The 19,433-nt window shown below is 38.8% G+C and overlaps 2 protein-coding genes across 5 annotated transcripts in view; both read right to left on the bottom strand.

The window, feature by feature from the left end:
* LOC139766007 (BRCA1-associated RING domain protein 1-like) overlaps positions 1-16,718 on the bottom strand; it is a 33,079-nt gene extending 16,361 nt beyond the window's left edge. The window contains exons 1-4 of one of the 2 annotated variants that reach the window (XM_071694077.1): positions 16,561-16,718; positions 14,885-15,091; positions 12,380-12,875; positions 1,557-1,637 (exon numbers count right to left, since the gene is read on the bottom strand). In XM_071694077.1, the coding sequence (XP_071550178.1) occupies positions 1,557-1,637; positions 12,380-12,875; positions 14,885-15,091; positions 16,561-16,718 (942 nt within the window). Of the gene's footprint in view, positions 1-1,556; positions 1,638-12,379; positions 12,876-14,884; positions 15,092-16,515 lie in introns of both variants that reach the window. The other variant, XM_071694078.1, reaches the window with a different exon arrangement.
* A 1,653-nt stretch (positions 16,719-18,371) lies between these two features.
* The window catches only part of LOC139766010 (33 kDa inner dynein arm light chain, axonemal-like), a 144,308-nt gene continuing 143,246 nt past the window's right edge, over positions 18,372-19,433 (bottom strand). For all 3 annotated transcript variants that reach the window (XM_071694084.1, XM_071694083.1, XM_071694081.1), the window contains one exon: positions 18,372-18,629. In XM_071694084.1, the coding sequence (XP_071550185.1) occupies positions 18,582-18,629 (48 nt within the window). In that variant the 3' untranslated portion in view covers positions 18,372-18,581. The remainder of the gene's footprint in view (positions 18,630-19,433) is intronic.

Consider the following 19,433-nt stretch of genomic DNA (forward strand, 5'->3'; position numbering starts at 1 on the left):
GCTGATTCATGTGAGAAACTGCAGAAGCTGGTGACTGAGTTTGGTAAAGTGAGTGAAAGAAGAAAGTTAAGAGTAAATGTGAATAAGAGCAAGGTTATTAGGTACAGTAGGGTTGAGGGTCAAGTCAATTGGGAGGTAAGTTTGAATGGAGGAAAACTGGAGGAAGTAAAGTGCTTTAGATATCTGGGAGTGGATCTGGCAGCGGATGGAACCATGGAAGCAGAAGTGAATCATAGGGTGAGGGAGGGGGCAAAAATTCTGGGAGCCTTGAAGAATGTTTGGAAGTCGAGAACATTATCTCGGAAAGCAAAAATGGGTATGTTTGAAGGAATAGTGGTTCCAACAATGTTGTATGGTTGCAAGGCGTAGGCTATGGATAGAGTTGTGCGCAGGAGGGTCGATGTGCTGGAAATGAGATGTCTGAGGACAATATGTGGTGTGAGGTGGTTTGATCGAGTAAGTAATGTAAGGGTAAGAAATGTGTGGAAATAAAAAGAGTGTGGTTGAGAGAGCAGAAGAGGGTGTTTTGAAATGGTTTGGTCACATTGAGAGAATGAGTGAGGAAAGATTGACCAAGAGGGTATATGTGTCAGAGGTTGAGGGAACGAGGAGAAGTGGGAGACCAAATTGGAGGTGGAAAGATGGGGTGAAAAAGATTCTGAGTGATCGGGGCCTGAACATGCAGGAGGGTGAAAGGCGTCCAAGGAATAGAGTGAATTGGAACGATGTGGTATACTGGGGTCGACGTGCTGTCAATGGATTGAACCAGGGCATGTGAAGCGTCTGGGGTAAACCATGGAAAGTTCTGTGGGGCCTGGATGTGGAAAGGGAGCTGTGGTTTCGGTGCATCATTACATGACAGCTAGAGACTGAGTGTGAACAAATGGGGCCTTTGTTGTCTTTTCCTAGCGCTACCTCCCACACATGAGGGGGGAAGGGGGTTGTTATTCCATGTGTGGCGGGGTGGCGATGGGAATAAATAAAGGCAGACAGTATGAATTATGTACATGTGTATATATGTATATGTATGTGTGTGTATATATATGTGTACACTGAGATGTATAGGTATGTATAATTGCGTGTGTGGATGTGCATGTATATACATGTGTATGTGGGTGGGTTGGGCCATTCTTTCGTCTGTTTCCTTGCGCTACCTCGCTATCGCGGGAGACAGCGACAAAGCAAAATAATAAAATATATATATATATATCTTTTCTTTCAAACTATTTGCCATTTCCCGCGTTAGCGAGGTAGCGTTAAGAACAGAGGACTGGGCCTTTGAGGGAATATCCTCACCTGGCCCCCTTCTCTGTTCCTTCTTTTGGAAAATTAAAAAAAAAAAAAAACGAGAGGGGAGGATTTCCAGCCCCATACTCCCTCCCCTTTTAATCGCCTTTTACGACACGCAGGGAATACGTGGGAAGTATTCTTTCTCCCCTATCCCCAGGGATAATATATATATATATATATATATATATATATATATATATATATATATATATATATATATATATATATAAAACGAAAAATTCAACTATCTTAGAATGACTACTTACCAAGGGGGTCCACCCAGCATGGTCTTTGGAGTTTGGATTGGCTCCTTCTTCTAACTGCTGGAGCACTTTTTCTCGATCTCCCTATTAGGAAACAAATGTAATGCCTTTATATATGGGCAGGTCTTAGCTGATGAAAACGGCGAAAGAAGGTAAAGGATTCCAAAGCTTAACAGTCATGCAACATCCTTGAGCACTACACAGCACATAGTAATCATAACATACAGTGGCTCAAATACACAAGCATCTTAAAACTGTTTTCACAGTAATAACACATCAACAATGCTGCAAAATATTCTTATACTTTAGTATTCCCACCAAATTAACAGCAAAGAATTCAGCACTGCAAAAGATTTTGTTTGTTTACATATATAATTCATTACAAATATCTAAACCTTAAACAGTAGGCATGGTCAAGGATTTCCATCATGAAGTGCACAAAAAATTTAAAAAATATTAAAACACTCCCCATGATAAGATTCGAATGTAAAAGAAAACAATCACAGAAAGTTATATTATCACTTTTTTGATGGCCTGGTCTCATAAACTGTGAATGATACCCAGCAGATTTGCAATATTACATGAGATAAGTACTAAAAAGTGTGCACAGTAGGAACTTGTACGATGTTGAGACATCCATTCACATATAAATAAGGGTTAAGGACCAATGGAAAAAATGAAATATATGCAAAATGTTAAATAATGAAAATAATGTACCAAGTAACACTCAAAATATTATCAAATTGACGTAAATAATAAACGACACAGAAAACAACATGTAGGTATCTACCTATTTGTCAAAATGATATTTCTTTAGGACTCTGGGATAGGCTGGTAAAGTTGTGTCAAATATTTTTTCTTTGTAGATAATTATCAGTTCATGTACTCGGTAATAACCAACAGAAAAGAACCCCGTAGAAAAAATACCTGTGAAGCATAAATCAAAAACAATTTATGGTATCATTCATCAAAAAAATTCTGAATGTTTTTCAGTGAAATACAATCACTTGCCTGGCCTCACCTAACTTAAACGAACATTCTACTATACCAACCACGTTTCTATTATTTTTCTTAATATGTAACTTACTTTCAGTGAATCAATTGTCATGAATCTACTGAGAAGAAATGTGTAGAATAATACATAAAGAATACAATCTACTGTATCATAAGCCAGGTAAGATGTGCAGTTTGACCTGTGAGACGACTACTCCACAGTCCTCTTTCTGAACTGGAAATGTTCTAAACAGTACACTGTTGTATATTTCCTAAAATTGTACTCTACGAAATTACAAATTTGTCATAAACATACGAAAAGAATTGTTTAAAAATATATGAAAACAGACTGGATGGTATGGAGGATGTAATGAAGATAAACACAGATCATGATATAAATAACAAATGTTCTCTTAATTCTATAACAATCATATTGAATTCAATTAGCTACCTAGCAAGTACTATTGCTGTAGTAAGAGACAATATCAAATTACGATATAATTTTTCATCTACTCTTGAAATAAGTTGGTAAAAATGAGAACAATGAGTTAGGTTAAACAAAGATGAGTGATTACGAATCACTTGCCTGGCTGGCTGGTAAACCAATGCACACACCCTTGTGATCCTCCTCAAAAGTATTACATTCATATCTATAAATGAGGTGGGTTTGTTTGAATCATAATACAAAAAACTTAGTCTGCTATATGTATGTGAAAATAGTACCAAATTTCAAATCCCATGTTATGCTAAAGAGTAATGTTTACCGTATGGTAAGCATATATCTAACAATGTCAAGTGCGACTATGCAGCAAAATATGCTGGATGATCAAGTAACAATTAGTCTTCTAATTATGCAGCTGGGCACAAGGCAAACCTACTCCTATATTTGCGTTTTGAAATTCCCAAATTTTAAGAGTAGTAAGAGAGTCAGGGAGAATGGTTTGGTAAACAGAGACGAGGCAGTGAAAGCTTTGCGGAAGGTGAAAGCTGGCAAAGTGGTGGGTTTGGATGGTATCGCAGTGGAATTTATCAAAAGAGGGGGTGACTGTGTTGTTGATTGGTTGCTAAGGATATTCAATGTATGTACGGTTCATGGTGAAGTGCATGAGGATTGGCGGAAGGCATGCATAGTGCCACTGTACAAAGGCAAAGGGGATAAAGGTGAGTGTTCAAATTACAGAGGTATAAGTTCTTTGAGTATTCCTGGGAAATTATATGGAATGGTATTGATTGAGAGGGTAAAGGCATGTACAAAGCATCAGATTGGGGAAGAGCAGTGTGGTTTCAGAAGTGGTAGAGGATGTATGGATCAGGTGTTTGCTTTGAAGAATGTATGTGGGAAATACTTGGAAGAAAAACAAATGGATCTGTATGTAGCATGTATGGATCTGGAGAAGGCATATGATAGAGTGGATAGAGATGCTCTGTGGAAGGTATTCAGAGTATATGGTGAGGGAGGCAAGTTGCTGGATGCAGTGGAAAGTTTTTATCGAGGATGTAAGGCATGTGTACGAGTAGGAAGAGAGGAAAGTGATTGGTTCCCAGTGAATCTCAGTTTACAGCAGGGGTGTGTGATGTCTCCATGGTTGTTTAATTTGTTTATGGATGGGGTTGTTAGGGAGGTGAATGCAAGAGTTTTGGAAAGAGGGGCAAGTATGAAGTCTGTTGGGGATGATAGAGCTTGGGAAGTGAGTCAGTTGTTGTTCGCTGATGATACAGCGCTGGTGGCTGATTCATGTGAGAAACTGCAGAAGCTGGTGACTGAGTTTGGTAAAGTGTGTGAAAGAAGAAAGTTAAGAGTAAATGTGAATAAGAGCAAGGTTATTAGGTACAGTAGGGTTGAGGGTCAAGTCAATTGGGAGGTAAGTTTGAATGGAGAAAAACTGGAGGAAGTAAAGTGTTTTAAATATCTGGGAGTGGATCTGGCAGCGGAAGTGGATCATAGGGTGGGGGAGGGGGCGAAAATTCTGGGAGCCTTGAAGAATGTGTGGAAGTCGAGAACATTATCTCGGAAAGCAAAAATGGGTATGTTTGAAGGAATAGTGGTTCCAAAATGTTGTATGGTTGCGAGGCGTGGGCTATGGATAGAGTTGTGCGCAGGAGGATGGATGTGCTGGAAATGAGATGTTTGAGGACAATGTGTGGTGTGAGGTGGTTTGATCGAGTAAGTAACGTAAGGGTAAGAGAGATGTGTGGAAATAAAAAGAGCATGGTTGAGAGAGCAGAAGAGGGTGTTTTGAAATGGTTTGGGCACATGGAGAGAATGAGTGAGGAAAGATTGACCAAGAGGATATATGTGTCGGAGGTGGAGGGAACGAGGAGAAGTGGGAGACCAAATTGGAGGTGGAAAGATGGAGTGAAAAAGATTTTGTGTGATCGGGGCCTGAACATGCAGGAGGGTGAAAGGAGGGCAAGGAATAGAGTGAATTGGATCGATGTGGTATACCGGGGTTGACGTGCTGTCAGTGGATTGAATCAGGGCATGTGAAGCGTCTGGGGTAACCCATGGAAAGCTGTGTAGGTATGTATATTTGCGTGTGTGGACGTATGTATATACATGTGTATGGGGGTGGGTTGGGCCATTTCTTTCGTCTGTTTCCTTGCGCTACCTCGCAAACGCGGGAGACAGCGACAAAGCAAAAAAAAAAAAAAATATATATATATAAGAAGAGTGGGAGGTGGGTTGATTAGAAAGGGTAGTGAGTGGTGGGATGAAGAAGTAAGATTATTAGTGAAAGAGAAGAGAGAGGCATTTGGACGATTTTTGCAGGGAAAAAATGCAATTGAGTGGGAGATGTATAAAAGAAAGAGACAGGAGGTCAAGAGAAAGGTGCAAGAGGTGAAAAAGAGGGCAAATGAGAGTTGGGGTAAGAGAGTATCATTAAATTTTAGGGAGAATAAAAAGATGTTCTGGAAGGAGGTAAATAAAGTGCGTAAGACAAGGGAGCAAATGGGAACTTCAGTGAAGGGCGCAAATGGGGAGGCGATAACAAGTAGTGGTGATGTGAGAAGGAGATGGAGTGAGTATTTTGAAGGTTTGTTGAATGTGTTTGATGATACAGTGGCAGAAATAGGGTATTTTTGTCGAGGTGGTGTGCAAAGTGAGAGGGTTAGGGAAAATGATTTGGTAAACAGAGAAGAGGTAGTAAAAGCTTTGCGGAAGATGAAAGCCGGCAAGGCAGCAGGTTTGGATGGTATTGCAGTGGAATTTATTAAAAAAGGGGGTGACTGTATTATTGACTGGTTGGTAAGGTTATTTAATGTATGTATGACTCATGGTGAGGTGCCTGAGGGTTGGCGGAATGCGTGCATAGTGCCATTGTACAAAGGCAAAGGGGATAAGAGTGAGTGCTCAAATTACAAAGGTATAAGTTTGTTGAGTATTCCTGGTAAATTATATGGGAGGGTATTGATTGAGAGGGTGAAGGCATGTACAGAGCATCAGATTGGGGAAGAGCAGTGTGGTTTCAGAAGTGGTAGAGGATGTGTGGATCAGGTGTTTGCTTTGAAGAATGTATGTGAGAAATACTTAGAAAAGCAAATGGATTTGTATGTAGCATTTATGGATCTGGAGAAGGCATATGATAGAGTTGATAGAGATGCTCTGTGGAAGGTATTAAGAATATATGGTGTGGGAGGCAAGTTGTTAGAAGCAGTGAAAAGTTTTTATTGAGGATGTAAGGCATGTGTACGTGTAGGAAGAGAGGAAAGTGAAAGTGACAGTAAATGTAGGTTTGCGGCAGGGGTGTGTGATGTCTCCATGGTTGTTTAATTTGTTTATGGATGGGGTTGTTAGAGAGGTGAATGCAAGAGTTTTGGAAAGAGGGGCAAGTATGAAGTCTGTTGGGGATGAGAGAGCTTGGGAAGTGAGTCAGTTGTTGTTCGCTGATGATACAGTGCTGGTGGCTGATTCATGTGAGAAATTGCAGAAGCTGGTGACTGAGTTTGGTAAAGTGTGTGAAAGAAGAAAGTTAAGAGTAAATGTGAATAAGAGCAAGGTAATTAGGTACAGTAGGGTTGAGGGTCAAGTCAATTGGGAGGTAAGTCTGAATGGAGAAAAACTGGAGGAAGTGAAGTGTTTTAGTTTAGATATCTGGGAGTGGATCTGGCAGCGGATGGAACCATGGAAGCGGAAGTGGATCATAGGGTGGGGGAGGGGGCGAAAATCCTGGGGGCCTTGAAGAATGTGTGGAAGTCGAGAACATTATCTCGGAAAGCAAAAATGGGTATGTTTGACGGAATAGTGGTTCCAACAATGTTGTATGGTTGCGAGGCGTGGGCTATGGATAGAGTTGTGCGCAGGAGGATGGATGTGCTGGAAATGAGATGTTTGAGGACAATGTGTGGTGTGAGGTGGTTTGATCGAGTAAGTAACGTAAGGGTAAGAGAGATGTGTGGAAATAAAAAGAGCGTGGTTGAGAGAGCAGAAGAGGGTGTTTTGAAATGGTTTGGGCACATGGAGAGAATGAGTGAGGAAAGATTGACCAAGAGGATATATGTGTCGGAGGTGGAGGGAACGAGGAGAAGAGGGAGACCAAATTGGAGGTGGAAAGATGGAGTGAAAAAGATTTTGTGTGATCGGGGCCTGAACATGCAGGAGGGTGAAAGGAGGGCAAGGAATAGAGTGAATTGGAGCGATGTGGTATACAGGGGTTGACGTGCTGTCAGTGGATTGAAAGAGGATGGGCTTTGAGGGAATACCCTCACCTCCCCCCTTCTCTGTTCCTTCTTTTGGAAAAATTTAAAAAAAAAAAACGAGGGGGGAGGTTTTCCCAAGCCCCAATCCCCCCCCTTTTAATCCCCTTTTACGACACGCGGGGAATACGGGGGAAGTTTCTTTTCCCTATCCCAGGGAAATATATATATTTTTATATATATATATATTATATATATTATATATTATTTTTTAAAAAAAGAAAAATTCAACTATTTAGATGACTACTTACCAAGGGGGTCCCCCCAGCATGGTCTTTGGAGTTTGGATTGGCCCCTTCTTCTAACTGCTGGAGCACTTTTTCTCGATTCCCTATTGGGAAAACAAATGTAATGCCTTTATTTTGGGGCGGTCTTAGTGATGAAAACGACGAAAGAAGGTAAGGATTCCAAAGCTTAACTTTCACAACACCCTTGAGCACTACACGGGCACATAGAAACATAAATACAGTGGCTCAAATACACAAGATTTAAAAACTTTTTTCAATAATAAACATCAAAAATGCTGAAAATATTCTTTTTATTTAGTACCCCACCAAATTAACGCAAAGAATTCACCTGCAAAAGATTTTGTTTGTTTAATATAAAATTCTTTACAAATTCTAAACCTTAAACAGTAAGCTGGTCAAGGATTTCCATCAGAAGTGCACAAAAATTTAAAAAATATTAAAACATCCCCATGATAAGATTCGAATGTAAAAAAAAAACAATCACAGAAATTTTATTTTCATTTTTTGATGGCCTGGTCTCATAAATGTAAATGATACCCAGCAGTTTTGAAATTTTACATGAGATAATACAAAAAAGTGTGCACAGTAGGAATTGTCGATGTTGAGAATCCTTCACATATAAATAAGGGTTTAAAGGCCCAATGGAAAAAATGAAATATAGCAAAAGTTAAATAATGAAAATAATGTCCCAAAGTAACATCAAAATTTATCAAATTGACGTAAATAATAAACAAACAAAAAACAAATGTAGGTATCTACCTATTTGTCAAAATGATATTTCTTTGGGATCTGGGATGGCTGGTAAAGTTGTGTAAAATATTTTTTCTTTGTAGATAATTATCGTTCATGTACTCGGTTTTAACAACAGAAAAGAACCCCGTAGAAAAAAATCCCTGTGAAGCATAAATCAAAAACAAATTTTATGGTATCTTTCATCAAAAAAATTTAAATTTTTTTCAGTGAAATAAAATATTTCCCGGGCCTACCTAACTTAAACAACATTTACTATACCAACCACGTTTCTATTATTTTTTTAATATGTAACTTACTTTTGGAATCAATTTCATAAAATCTACTGAGAAGAAATGTGTAAAATAATACTAAAAAAATACAATCTACTGTATAAAAGCCAGGTAAGATGTGCAGTTTGGTGAGAGCTATACAGTCCTCTTTCTGAACTGGAAATGTTCTAAACAGTACACTGTTGTATATTTCCTAAAATTGTACTTACAAAATTTACAAATTTGTCTAAACATACGAAAAGAATTTGTTTAAAAATATATGAAAAAGAGGAGGGTATGGGGATGAAATGAAGATAAACACAGTTTTATGAATAATAACAAATTTCTCTTAATTCTTAAAAATAATTGAATTCAATTGTACCTAGCAAGTATATTGCTGTAGTAAGGACAATGTAAAATTTACGATAAAATTTTTCTCTACTCTTGAAAAAATTTGGTAAAATGGAACAATAAGTTGGGTTTAAACAAAGATGATGTTAGAATCATTGCCTGGGTGGCTGGTAAACCAAGCAACACCTTGTGATCCTCCCCAAAAGTATTACATTCATATTTAAATGAGGTGGGTTTGTTTGAATCATAATACAAAAAATTAGTCTGCTATATGTATGTGAAAATAGTACCAAAAAATTTTAAATCCCTGTTTTGTAAAGAGTAAGTTTACCGTTGGTAAGCATATATTTAACAATGTCAAGTGCGATATGCAGCAAAATATGCTGGATGATCAAGTAAAATTAGTCTTTAATTTGAGCTGGGCAAAGGCAAACCTATCTATATTTGGTTTTGAAATTCCCCAAATTTTTTAGAGTAGTAAGAGGTCAGGGGGAATGGTTTGGTAAACAGGACAAGGGAGTGAAAGTTGGGGGGGTGAAAGTGGAAAGTGGGGGTTTGGATGGTATCGCAAGGGAATTTTCAAAAGAGGGGGTGACTGTGTTGTTGATTTGGTTGTAAAAGGGAAATTTAATGTTGTGGGGTTTATGGTGAAGTGCTGGGATTTGGCGGAAGGCATGCATAGTGCCATTGTACAAAGGCAAAAGGGATAAAAGGGGAGTGTTCAAATTACAGGGTATAAGTTCTTTGAGTATTCTGGGAAAAAATATGGAATGGTATTTATTGAGGGAAAGGGAGTACAAAGCATCAGATTGGGGAAAAGCAGTGTGGTTTCAGAAGTGGTAGAGGTGTAGGATCAGGTGTTTGCTTTGAAGAATGTATGTGGGAAATACTTGGAAGAAAAAAAAATGGATTGTATGTAGCATGTATGGATCTGGGAAGGCATTGATAGAGTGGATGAGATGCTCGTGGAAGGTATTTAGAGTTTGGTGAGGGGGGCAAGTTGCTGGATGCAGTGGAAAGTTTTTATTGAGGATGTAAGGCATGTGTACGTGTAGGAAGAGAGGAAAGTGAAAGTGACAGTAAATGTAGGTTTGCGGCAGGGGTGTGTGATGTCTCCATGGTTGTTTAATTTGTTTATGGATGGGGTTGTTAGAGAGGTGAATGCAAGAGTTTTGGAAAGAGGGGCAAGTATGAAGTCTGTTGGGGATGAGAGAGCTTGGGAAGTGAGTCAGTTGTTGTTCGCTGATGATACAGTGCTGGTGGCTGATTCATGTGAGAAATTGCAGAAGCTGGTGACTGAGTTTGGTAAAGTGTGTGAAAGAAGAAAGTTAAGAGTAAATGTGAATAAGAGCAAGGTAATTAGGTACAGTAGGGTTGAGGGTCAAGTCAATTGGGAGGTAAGTCTGAATGGAGAAAAACTGGAGGAAGTGAAGTGTTTTAGTTTAGATATCTGGGAGTGGATCTGGCAGCGGATGGAACCATGGAAGCGGAAGTGGATCATAGGGTGGGGGAGGGGGCGAAAATCCTGGGGGCCTTGAAGAATGTGTGGAAGTCGAGAACATTATCTCGGAAAGCAAAAATGGGTATGTTTGACGGAATAGTGGTTCCAACAATGTTGTATGGTTGCGAGGCGTGGGCTATGGATAGAGTTGTGCGCAGGAGGATGGATGTGCTGGAAATGAGATGTTTGAGGACAATGTGTGGTGTGAGGTGGTTTGATCGAGTAAGTAACGTAAGGGTAAGAGAGATGTGTGGAAATAAAAAGAGCGTGGTTGAGAGAGCAGAAGAGGGTGTTTTGAAATGGTTTGGGCACATGGAGAGAATGAGTGAGGAAAGATTGACCAAGAGGATATATGTGTCGGAGGTGGAGGGAACGAGGAGAAGAGGGAGACCAAATTGGAGGTGGAAAGATGGAGTGAAAAAGATTTTGTGTGATCGGGGCCTGAACATGCAGGAGGGTGAAAGGAGGGCAAGGAATAGAGTGAATTGGAGCGATGTGGTATACAGGGGTTGACGTGCTGTCAGTGGATTGAATCAAGGCATGTGAAGCGTCTGGGGTAAACCATGGAAAGCTGTGTAGGTATGTATATTTGCGTGTGTGGATGTGTGTATGTACATGTGTATGGGGGGGGGGGGGGTTGGGCCATTTCTTTCGTCTGTTTCCTTGCGCTACCTCGCAAACGCGGGAGACAGCGACAAAGTATAAAAAAAAAAAAAAAAAAAAAAAAAAAAAATATATATATATATATATATATATATATATATATATAACAATGTTGTATGGTTGCGAGGCGTGGGCTATGGATAGAGATGTGCGCAGGAGGATGGATGTGCTGGAAATGAGATGTTTGAGGACAATGTGTGGTGTGAGGTGGTTTGATCGAGTAAGTAACGTAAGGGTAAGAGAGATGTGTGGAAATAAAAAGAGCGTGGTTGAGAGAGCAGAAGAGGGTGTTTTGAAATGGTTTGGGCACATGGAGAGAATGAGTGAGGAAAGATTGACCAAGAGGATATATGTGTCGGAGGTGGAGGGAACGAGGAGAAGAGGGAGACCAAATTGGAGGTGGAAAGATGGAGTGAAAAAGATTTTGTGTGATCGGGGCCTGAACATGCAGGAGGGTGAAAGGAGGGCAAGAAATAGAGTGAATTGGATTCATGTGGTATACCGGGGTTGACGTCCTGTCAGTGGATTGAAGCAAGGCATGTGAAGCGTCTGGGGTAAACCATGGAAAGCTGTGTAGGTATGTATATTTGCGTGTGTGGACGTGTGTATGTACATGTGTATGGGGGGGGGGTTGGGCCATTTCTTTCGTCTGTTTCCTTGCGCTACCTCGCAAACGCGGGAGACAGCGACAAAGTATAAAAAAAAAAAAAAAAAAAAAAAAAAATATATATATATATATATATATATATATATATATATATATATATATATATATATATATATACTTTTCCAAAAGAAGGAACAGACGTGCTATCAAAGGACTGAACCAAGGCATGAGAAACATCTGGGGTAAACCATGGAAAGGTCTGTGGGGCCTGAATGTGGATAGGAAGCTCTGGTATTGTTGCATTACAAATGACAACTAGAAACTGAAAGTGAACAAATGTGGCCTTCTTTGTCTGTTTTCCTGGCACTACCTTCCCGACATGGGAAACAGCAATTAAGTATAATAATAATAACAAAAAAATAATATCCATATCCATATCCCCAAGCACTTTTTTGTCTAAACTATGGGCAACTCCCATCTTTACAGTATTACAAACACTAATTAAAATAATGCAAGACCCCTGATACTTGAGACGTAACTTCCACATTGAAGACATAGAACTCCTCTCCTAAACTGTCCTGCATTCACCACGCTCACACACTTATCACCATAATCCATGACCTATGTATAGTCCCACTCAGTGGATGTGGCTGACTTCCTGGGCATTACAAAAGCTCCACAGAAGGGGCTCCTGAAGCAGAAAGGTAAAAGTTTTGTAACACAGGCAATTTTTTAAAATATGTTCCTGAAATGGCCAAATTACATACCTTTATGCAAGCAACATGAAGTGGAGTTTCTCCCTTTGTATTCCTTTTATTGATGGCTGGGGTACTGGGACTCATCCCAAGTGCACTAAGATCAAGAATCTTGGCTGATCTCTTGCTATCAGGGGTAACAGGAATGGTTTCAAGACCTTTATCTTGTTTCACATTAGATTTATTCAAAGCTCCAGTAGTGGGGGATTTTCTGCCATTTGTATTGCTCTTTGTTCTGCTCTGTTTTGCAACAGGTTTCTCTTTCTTTCCAACTTTACTATTATTTATGCCACCTTTCTTGATTTTTCCTTGATTCTGTCCCTTTCTTCCAAGAGGTGTCTTTGTTTCTTGAACACAATTAATCTTTGTGTCATTCTCACTAACAGCCCGGGATTTAACAGATGTATTGGAGGATTTGGCAATGATATCCTGCAGAGGCTTGGAGGACTTGATTTGTCTCTCTGGTGTACAAGGCAAAAAAGCTGGAGCCTCCAGTCCTGGTTCAACACTGGAAAATTATACAGAAAACAAAGTCTCTCAGAACAAAATATTGAAATTAAATTCCTTTTTCAAGCATACCCTTAAGGTTCACCATATGTTCACTAACCATTGGTAAAATTCATATAATCATACATTAAACAATAAGGGTAATGTAATTCTCCTCATGCACTAAGGAATTGTTATCCTTTTCCCTGCCCAAGGTATCTCACAATACATACCCAAACTACTGATACCTTACAGCATGAAATACACTATTTGTATGCAAATAAATGTGAATTCATTCGTGCACTTCACCTATTATTTACAGTCCCATAGGTCAGAGTGAAACTAATTAAAGAAGCTTTAGTGTTAATAGGAAAGGTCAGATGTTTTACAGAAACTTCTTAAGTAAAATCTAAAAATAGTTATCAAGTTGCTCACAATGTCCAGAAATTCAAATATCACATTTTGCTTGGACTACCATCAAGCATCTCTGCTAGTGTTTCTTAAAACTATTTGCTTTTTCCAGCTTTAGCAAGGCACTATCATTAATAATCAAACAACTGGCCTCATTTGTACACATCCAATCTCTAGCTGTCAAGTATAATATGTCAAAGCCAAAGACTAACATCCACAACCAAGTCCCACAGACTACACCATGTTTCACTTGACTTGCTTCATACGCCCTGGTTCTACCAAGTAGTAGCAGGTCATCCCCAAATACAACACTAAGCCAATGCATGCCTCCTATCCTCTTGAGTGTACAGGTCCTGACAACCCAAAGCCTCCTTTACTCCAACCTTGCAGCTGCTCGATCTTCCCTGCCCCCTTGCTTACTCTACTTATAACACTTGAGAGCCTTACTCAGACCCATTTCAAAGAACCTTGGTCTGCCATCTGAAATTAGACCATACTTACTACCATATCTCTCTCTGACACAATCATTCCTTGCACAATCAACCTGCATCACACCACATAACCACCCTCTTTCTTTCTTTTGTATACAATGCATAGTTCACACTTCGAGGAACCTAAAGCACTCCACTTTCTCCCCATTCACATTTAGTCAAACCATCTTACCTTAAAGTTTACCCCCACAGCTCAGTTTGAGTGTAAGCTGCTAAGTTGGGTCATTTGAGGAGCAAGCTATTAGAGGCTGTGACACTTAACAACCATACAAATATTAAAACACTGGTGGGCAATTTGAACAAGCCCATGGACACTAGTGCTCTAATGATGATTCCCAAAGCCTGCTACGGAATTCTTCATGTGGTGACTGTCAGTGTTTTAGAATTAAAGTTTCTGTAAAGGTTGCAATTACTGATCTGACTTGGTCAGTAACCTACATACACAAGGAATTTTGTTTGTGTTCTGTGACTTGCACACATATGATGGCTCATATGGACATGACATGTTTTGTTTTTGAGAAGCTGTGGGGGTTTTCATGATCATGCTCTACTCTGACCATTCTGTTGAGCAGGTACCCTTTTGTAAAGTGTTGCCAATGTCATTTCTTCCTTTGGCAGTTTCTTTTATATTCATTCAATTTCCTTGGCATATGGTGATCTTGGCAGCACTGTTCTGGTTTTTAAAGCACCATCTTTCCTCTAGCAATGATTTGCACATTTCTGCAAGGTACAATCTACATCATTCCTCAAATGGCATTTGCCTTTCTTTAGCGATTAAAGACAAATTTTTGGGGGTTGTAATCAGACTTCAGGATTTCACTGATTTCCATGTTTTTTGTCCATCAGTGGTGTGACAATCTGGACACAAAGAGTCCACAACCCAGCATGGCACTTTTGTCTCCTGGAGCTCAGACACAGGTAGGTTTTCAAAATGTCTGGGTTCTAGAGGATCTGGCATTCAAGAGTATAGTATCTGACTTTGGGAGGATACGCTGCAAATGTTAAAATACATTAATGAATAAAATTCATTCATTCATTTATTAGCTTTACTGAAACTGAATCGAAAGTAAAACTTTAATTACTACTAACCTATCAATGATTGGAAAGTAAAACTTTAATTTCTACTAACCTATCAATCTGGCCACCATTAAGAAGATGCTTTAGGTCTGTGGTGGCTGAGATAAGACCAGATATGATGCGATCAGGCTTCATCTCACAAGGGGGTGCTGGAATCTTACACACAGGGCAAACTCGATTTTCCAAGTTTCCAACACAACCAGAGCAAAAAAAATGATCACATCGTCCTAAACACTGGGGGTCTGCAGCTAATTTACCACTGTAAAATAAGCATAATATAGTACAATTAAAAACTATAACATCAAATTTCATCAGATGCAATAATTTCCAAGTGACATTACTAAAGTTCAAGTTTTTGACGGAAAGAACAGGTAGAGCTTAATCTAAATCAGGAGTCAAGAAGTGGCGGTAAACATCAGACAATACAGCATTCACTTCCAGTTTATTTACATAGAAATTAAAGTCAAATAGATTTCTTCAGTGTCAGAGAACTAGAATAAATGACTTTATTTCACTATTATTTACCTATTTTCTTTCCAGAAAAACAAATCTTTTAGAAGCTAAATGCTGTGTGACAATTAAATCTTTTATAGTTAGAGCAAGGTAAGAGGAAGTAGGATAAAGGATATACTGATAACATCGTGTCAATCACTCATTCACTGTCACAACAAAAGCTGAATTTCCGATCTGCTCTGTCAAGCTCTCTGAAGATTTCTTTTTTAAATCATAAATTTCAAATATGAGTGCACTAAAACAAGTGATGAATAAGCACTAGAGAAATAATGAGCAAGATTTATGTGCTAAATGAGCCATGTGACACATACATCATTATGCCCTCACACCTCTGCTAGAGTGTAAATGCATACAATAACAATGTATGATGCTGCTTTTGGTCTAATGCTGTTTTCTCTTTTATGTGTATTACTTCATAAATGATTGCTCTAGTAACACCATATGCACCAACCTCATTTGTAAAAATCATAACTTCAATATTACATAGCGATAAGTGCTATCATGGGGGGAGGGGAAGTTTATAATCATCATTTGTTATGCACTTTTTGGCCTTACACTTTATTTCTACTTGCATTTATTTGTAAATGATTGTTATATAATACTGTATACACCAGAGTAAATATAATTTCACTATAATGAAGCAGTTAAAATAACTCTTATCCCCAATGTGGAAGTGTTCACAATAATTATCAAATTTGTGATGCTGTTTTTGGTTCTAAAACTATTTTTCACGTGCATCTCTTCATAAATGAGTACTATAAAATAATCACTTCTAGCAAATAAAAAGGTCTTATACCAACATAATCGACAAAAAGCGATAACATATATCATACAGACATGGACATTATAATACAGCCATGAAGGGTGTTTGCCACAGCTAGCTGCTGCTGAGCAAATTCATTCAAAATGTTAACATGTCTGTACCTTTGCACAATGCATTTTCATGAGTGTGACTTGTATAATTCAACTATATTTCGGCACTAAACACCAAATATGTACATTGTTCATTGACACCCTCAAGCAAAACTACTGTTTCAGATCCAATTAATACTCAGACCAAGCCAGACAATATCATTTTCTGTGCAAAAACAAATATTACAAGAAACTAGTTGGGGATAGTTATCAACAATGAAGGTCATGCATGGCATGCCCGCGCCATTAACGCCATACCTTATGAATTACGTCAGGAAGTACAGAATACTTTGTTTAATTTACCAAATGCTGCACTGCAATAGAGTTTCAAGCTGCTTGACGGCCTCTACTGAATTTTCCCACGAGAATAACTTCAGTACATCCATAACTTCTGTTTGTTTACAATGTCTCTCCCGCCGTGAGCTTTTTTGAAATGGGTCGCTGGTTCTTTCTCGTAACATGAAGAAAAAGGGAATTATACGTTAAGAACTCTAGCTATCTATAAAACCTTTGTGAATAATTCCTGTAACCTTTGATAAAAAGTATTTTAATGACAGAACGAACTAACCAAGGAGAGCATTTCAAGTTGGATTCAACCAATGCTAGGCAAAATTTTCATTTTGATTAGCAAAGTGTGCCCATTATCAAGCATTTATTCACACAGTTTCTTCATGCCGTATTGTTTTGATTAAAGCAGTTGACTTGTTTCTCTAACCGGGAATAACACAATCACGTGACATACAAATGACCAATGTTATCTATCGGACACATGCACATACGCAAGGCCGGATTTTTAAATAGTCCTACTAGTTCACGCCATGGGCTAGGAGTTAGAAAGGAAGCTCAAAATGGGGCGGCAAAATTTTAAATACCTATGCACTTTGTCATGTACATTCAGGTACAAAAAAAAAAAAAAAAAGGCGATCTCTTTAAGCTTAAATTACTTCGAACGTTTCTTAAGCGAGATTAACTTGGGTTAGGATTGGTTAGATATGAACAGTTGCTCCAAGGTTTATAACTAAAGTTTGGTTAGATAAGAATATTTATTTACCTAAGCTTAACTAGCCTATTGTGGGATCACACTGAGGGAGGAGTGGGGGGGTTGATGTACTACATCTTCGTGTAGTATAATATGGTAGTGTTTAAAGCTGGTACATTTAACATTTCAAAGCCCAGCCAACACTTGCCCTTTCGTGTTCATAGAATGGGTGTGGCCGAGAGGGTTCAGTGCGGAGGGTCATGCAATATTGTATACGATGAAAGAGTTAATTTCAGAAAGGACATTGGGAGGGAGGTAACATTTATAACATTAATTTCAGTCGTGTGATTCGGGTTCAATAATTATCTAGACAAATGAGCCAAACGAAATAGATCCAGGGGCGCCATTCCCTCCACCTAACCCTAACTGCAGAACAACGCCATTTGGCGAGCTTATGGTAAAGTTAATAATTTCTGTCTTCATTCTGGGAGTTTCTCACGGTCTGTCTCTTAACCACCAAGGAAGGAATAACTTGTGGGTCTATAAACACTATAAAGAAGTTCCAAACACACGTTTGGAGTAAAGTTATATTCCTGAGAATCAACCTGTTCCTAACTTAAGCACTTACGATCAGAGAATCTTTGAGAATCTCATGTAACACGACCTTCCTCTACTCTCATACGTGGTCACATCACCTTCCTTTCCTCTAACACGTAGTAACACCATCTTCCTCGGCTGTAACACGTAGTAACCTCCTTTCCTCTACACTAACACGTGGCAACACTCACTTCCTCTACTCTAACACTAGGTAAAGGCACTTTCCTCTACCTTAACACGAACACCACCACCACCACCCTCCTCTACCCTAACATCTTCCTCTACCATAGTGTGTGCAAGCCAACTTCCTTCATCAACATGTGTAACACCGTCACTCTCTACTCTTAAAACACAAATAACACCAACTTCCTCTACTCTAACTCCTCCAACTTTACCTACCTACCACAAGGCTAACACACCAACACCAGATGGCATAACCACTAACACGTCAGTGCCATGAATTTATGGAGTAAATAAACGAAAACACACAGCATAAATATATGAATTTATTGCAACTATATTACAAATATATCTTATACTACTAAAGAAAAAAAAAAAAAGGAGTGGGGGCATAGAGAAATGACAGTAATGGAACGTAAGAACTAAATATGCGAACACAGCAACTTAGGAAAAGATGTCTTTTGTTTCTGTTTTTTTTTCCTCGGTACCTGGAAAGATATATTCTAATGGCAATGAAATATGATCAGTTTATTGGTGTTTGAACACAATTATGAGGAAGCGTAGATTATTATTTCTTTGGCTGTGTTGCTTGCTTGATGATGCCCTCCAGTTTCTTCTGGAAAACAAATAATATATATATATATATATATATATATATATATATATATATATATATATATATATATATATATAGCGTTTTTATCATTATATATGCTTATTATTGTAAATATGTTTAAATGGAGATATATATCTACATATTATTATACACATGCACATACAAACGAGAGAGAGAGAGAGAGAGAGAGAGAGAGAGAGAGAGAGAGAGAGAGAGAGAGAGAGAGAGAGAGAGAGAGAGAGAGAGAGAGAGAGAGAGAGAGAGAGAGAGAGCAACGACATTTTGCCAAGAGGCAAGGCTACGCGCACTGTAATTACTAAATTACTGCAAATTTGCCGACACGCACGTTACATGATAATCAATCCTGGGTTCATCTGAGGCTGAATACACACACACACACACACACACACACACACACACACACACACACATTATACTGTTCGCCATTTCCAGCGTTAACACGGTAGCGTTAAGAACAGAGAACTGAGCCTTTGAGGGAATATCTTTACTTGGCCCCTTCTCTGTTCCTTCTTTTGGAAAATTAAAAACGCTCTTGAGAGCACTGAGGGACAACGTAAAGCCTACTGGGGGCTTTGTCAAACTATTATGCTAATAGACGACATTTTTCGGTAGGAGACTATAAACGACACAAAGGTATTCAACGCTGTTTCTTTACGTAACAAATGAACATTTTCAACGTTTTCTATATCATCTATACTTTTCCATATTTTGTAGAGAAGGTTCTGATCATCATACCACTCACTGCTTGGCTCAATGCTTTCTTCTCAAATCGCTTTCTGAATC

Source organism: Panulirus ornatus, chromosome 56 (genome assembly GCF_036320965.1).
Source record: "Panulirus ornatus isolate Po-2019 chromosome 56, ASM3632096v1, whole genome shotgun sequence".
Classification (NCBI taxonomy): Eukaryota; Metazoa; Arthropoda; class Malacostraca; order Decapoda; family Palinuridae; genus Panulirus; species Panulirus ornatus.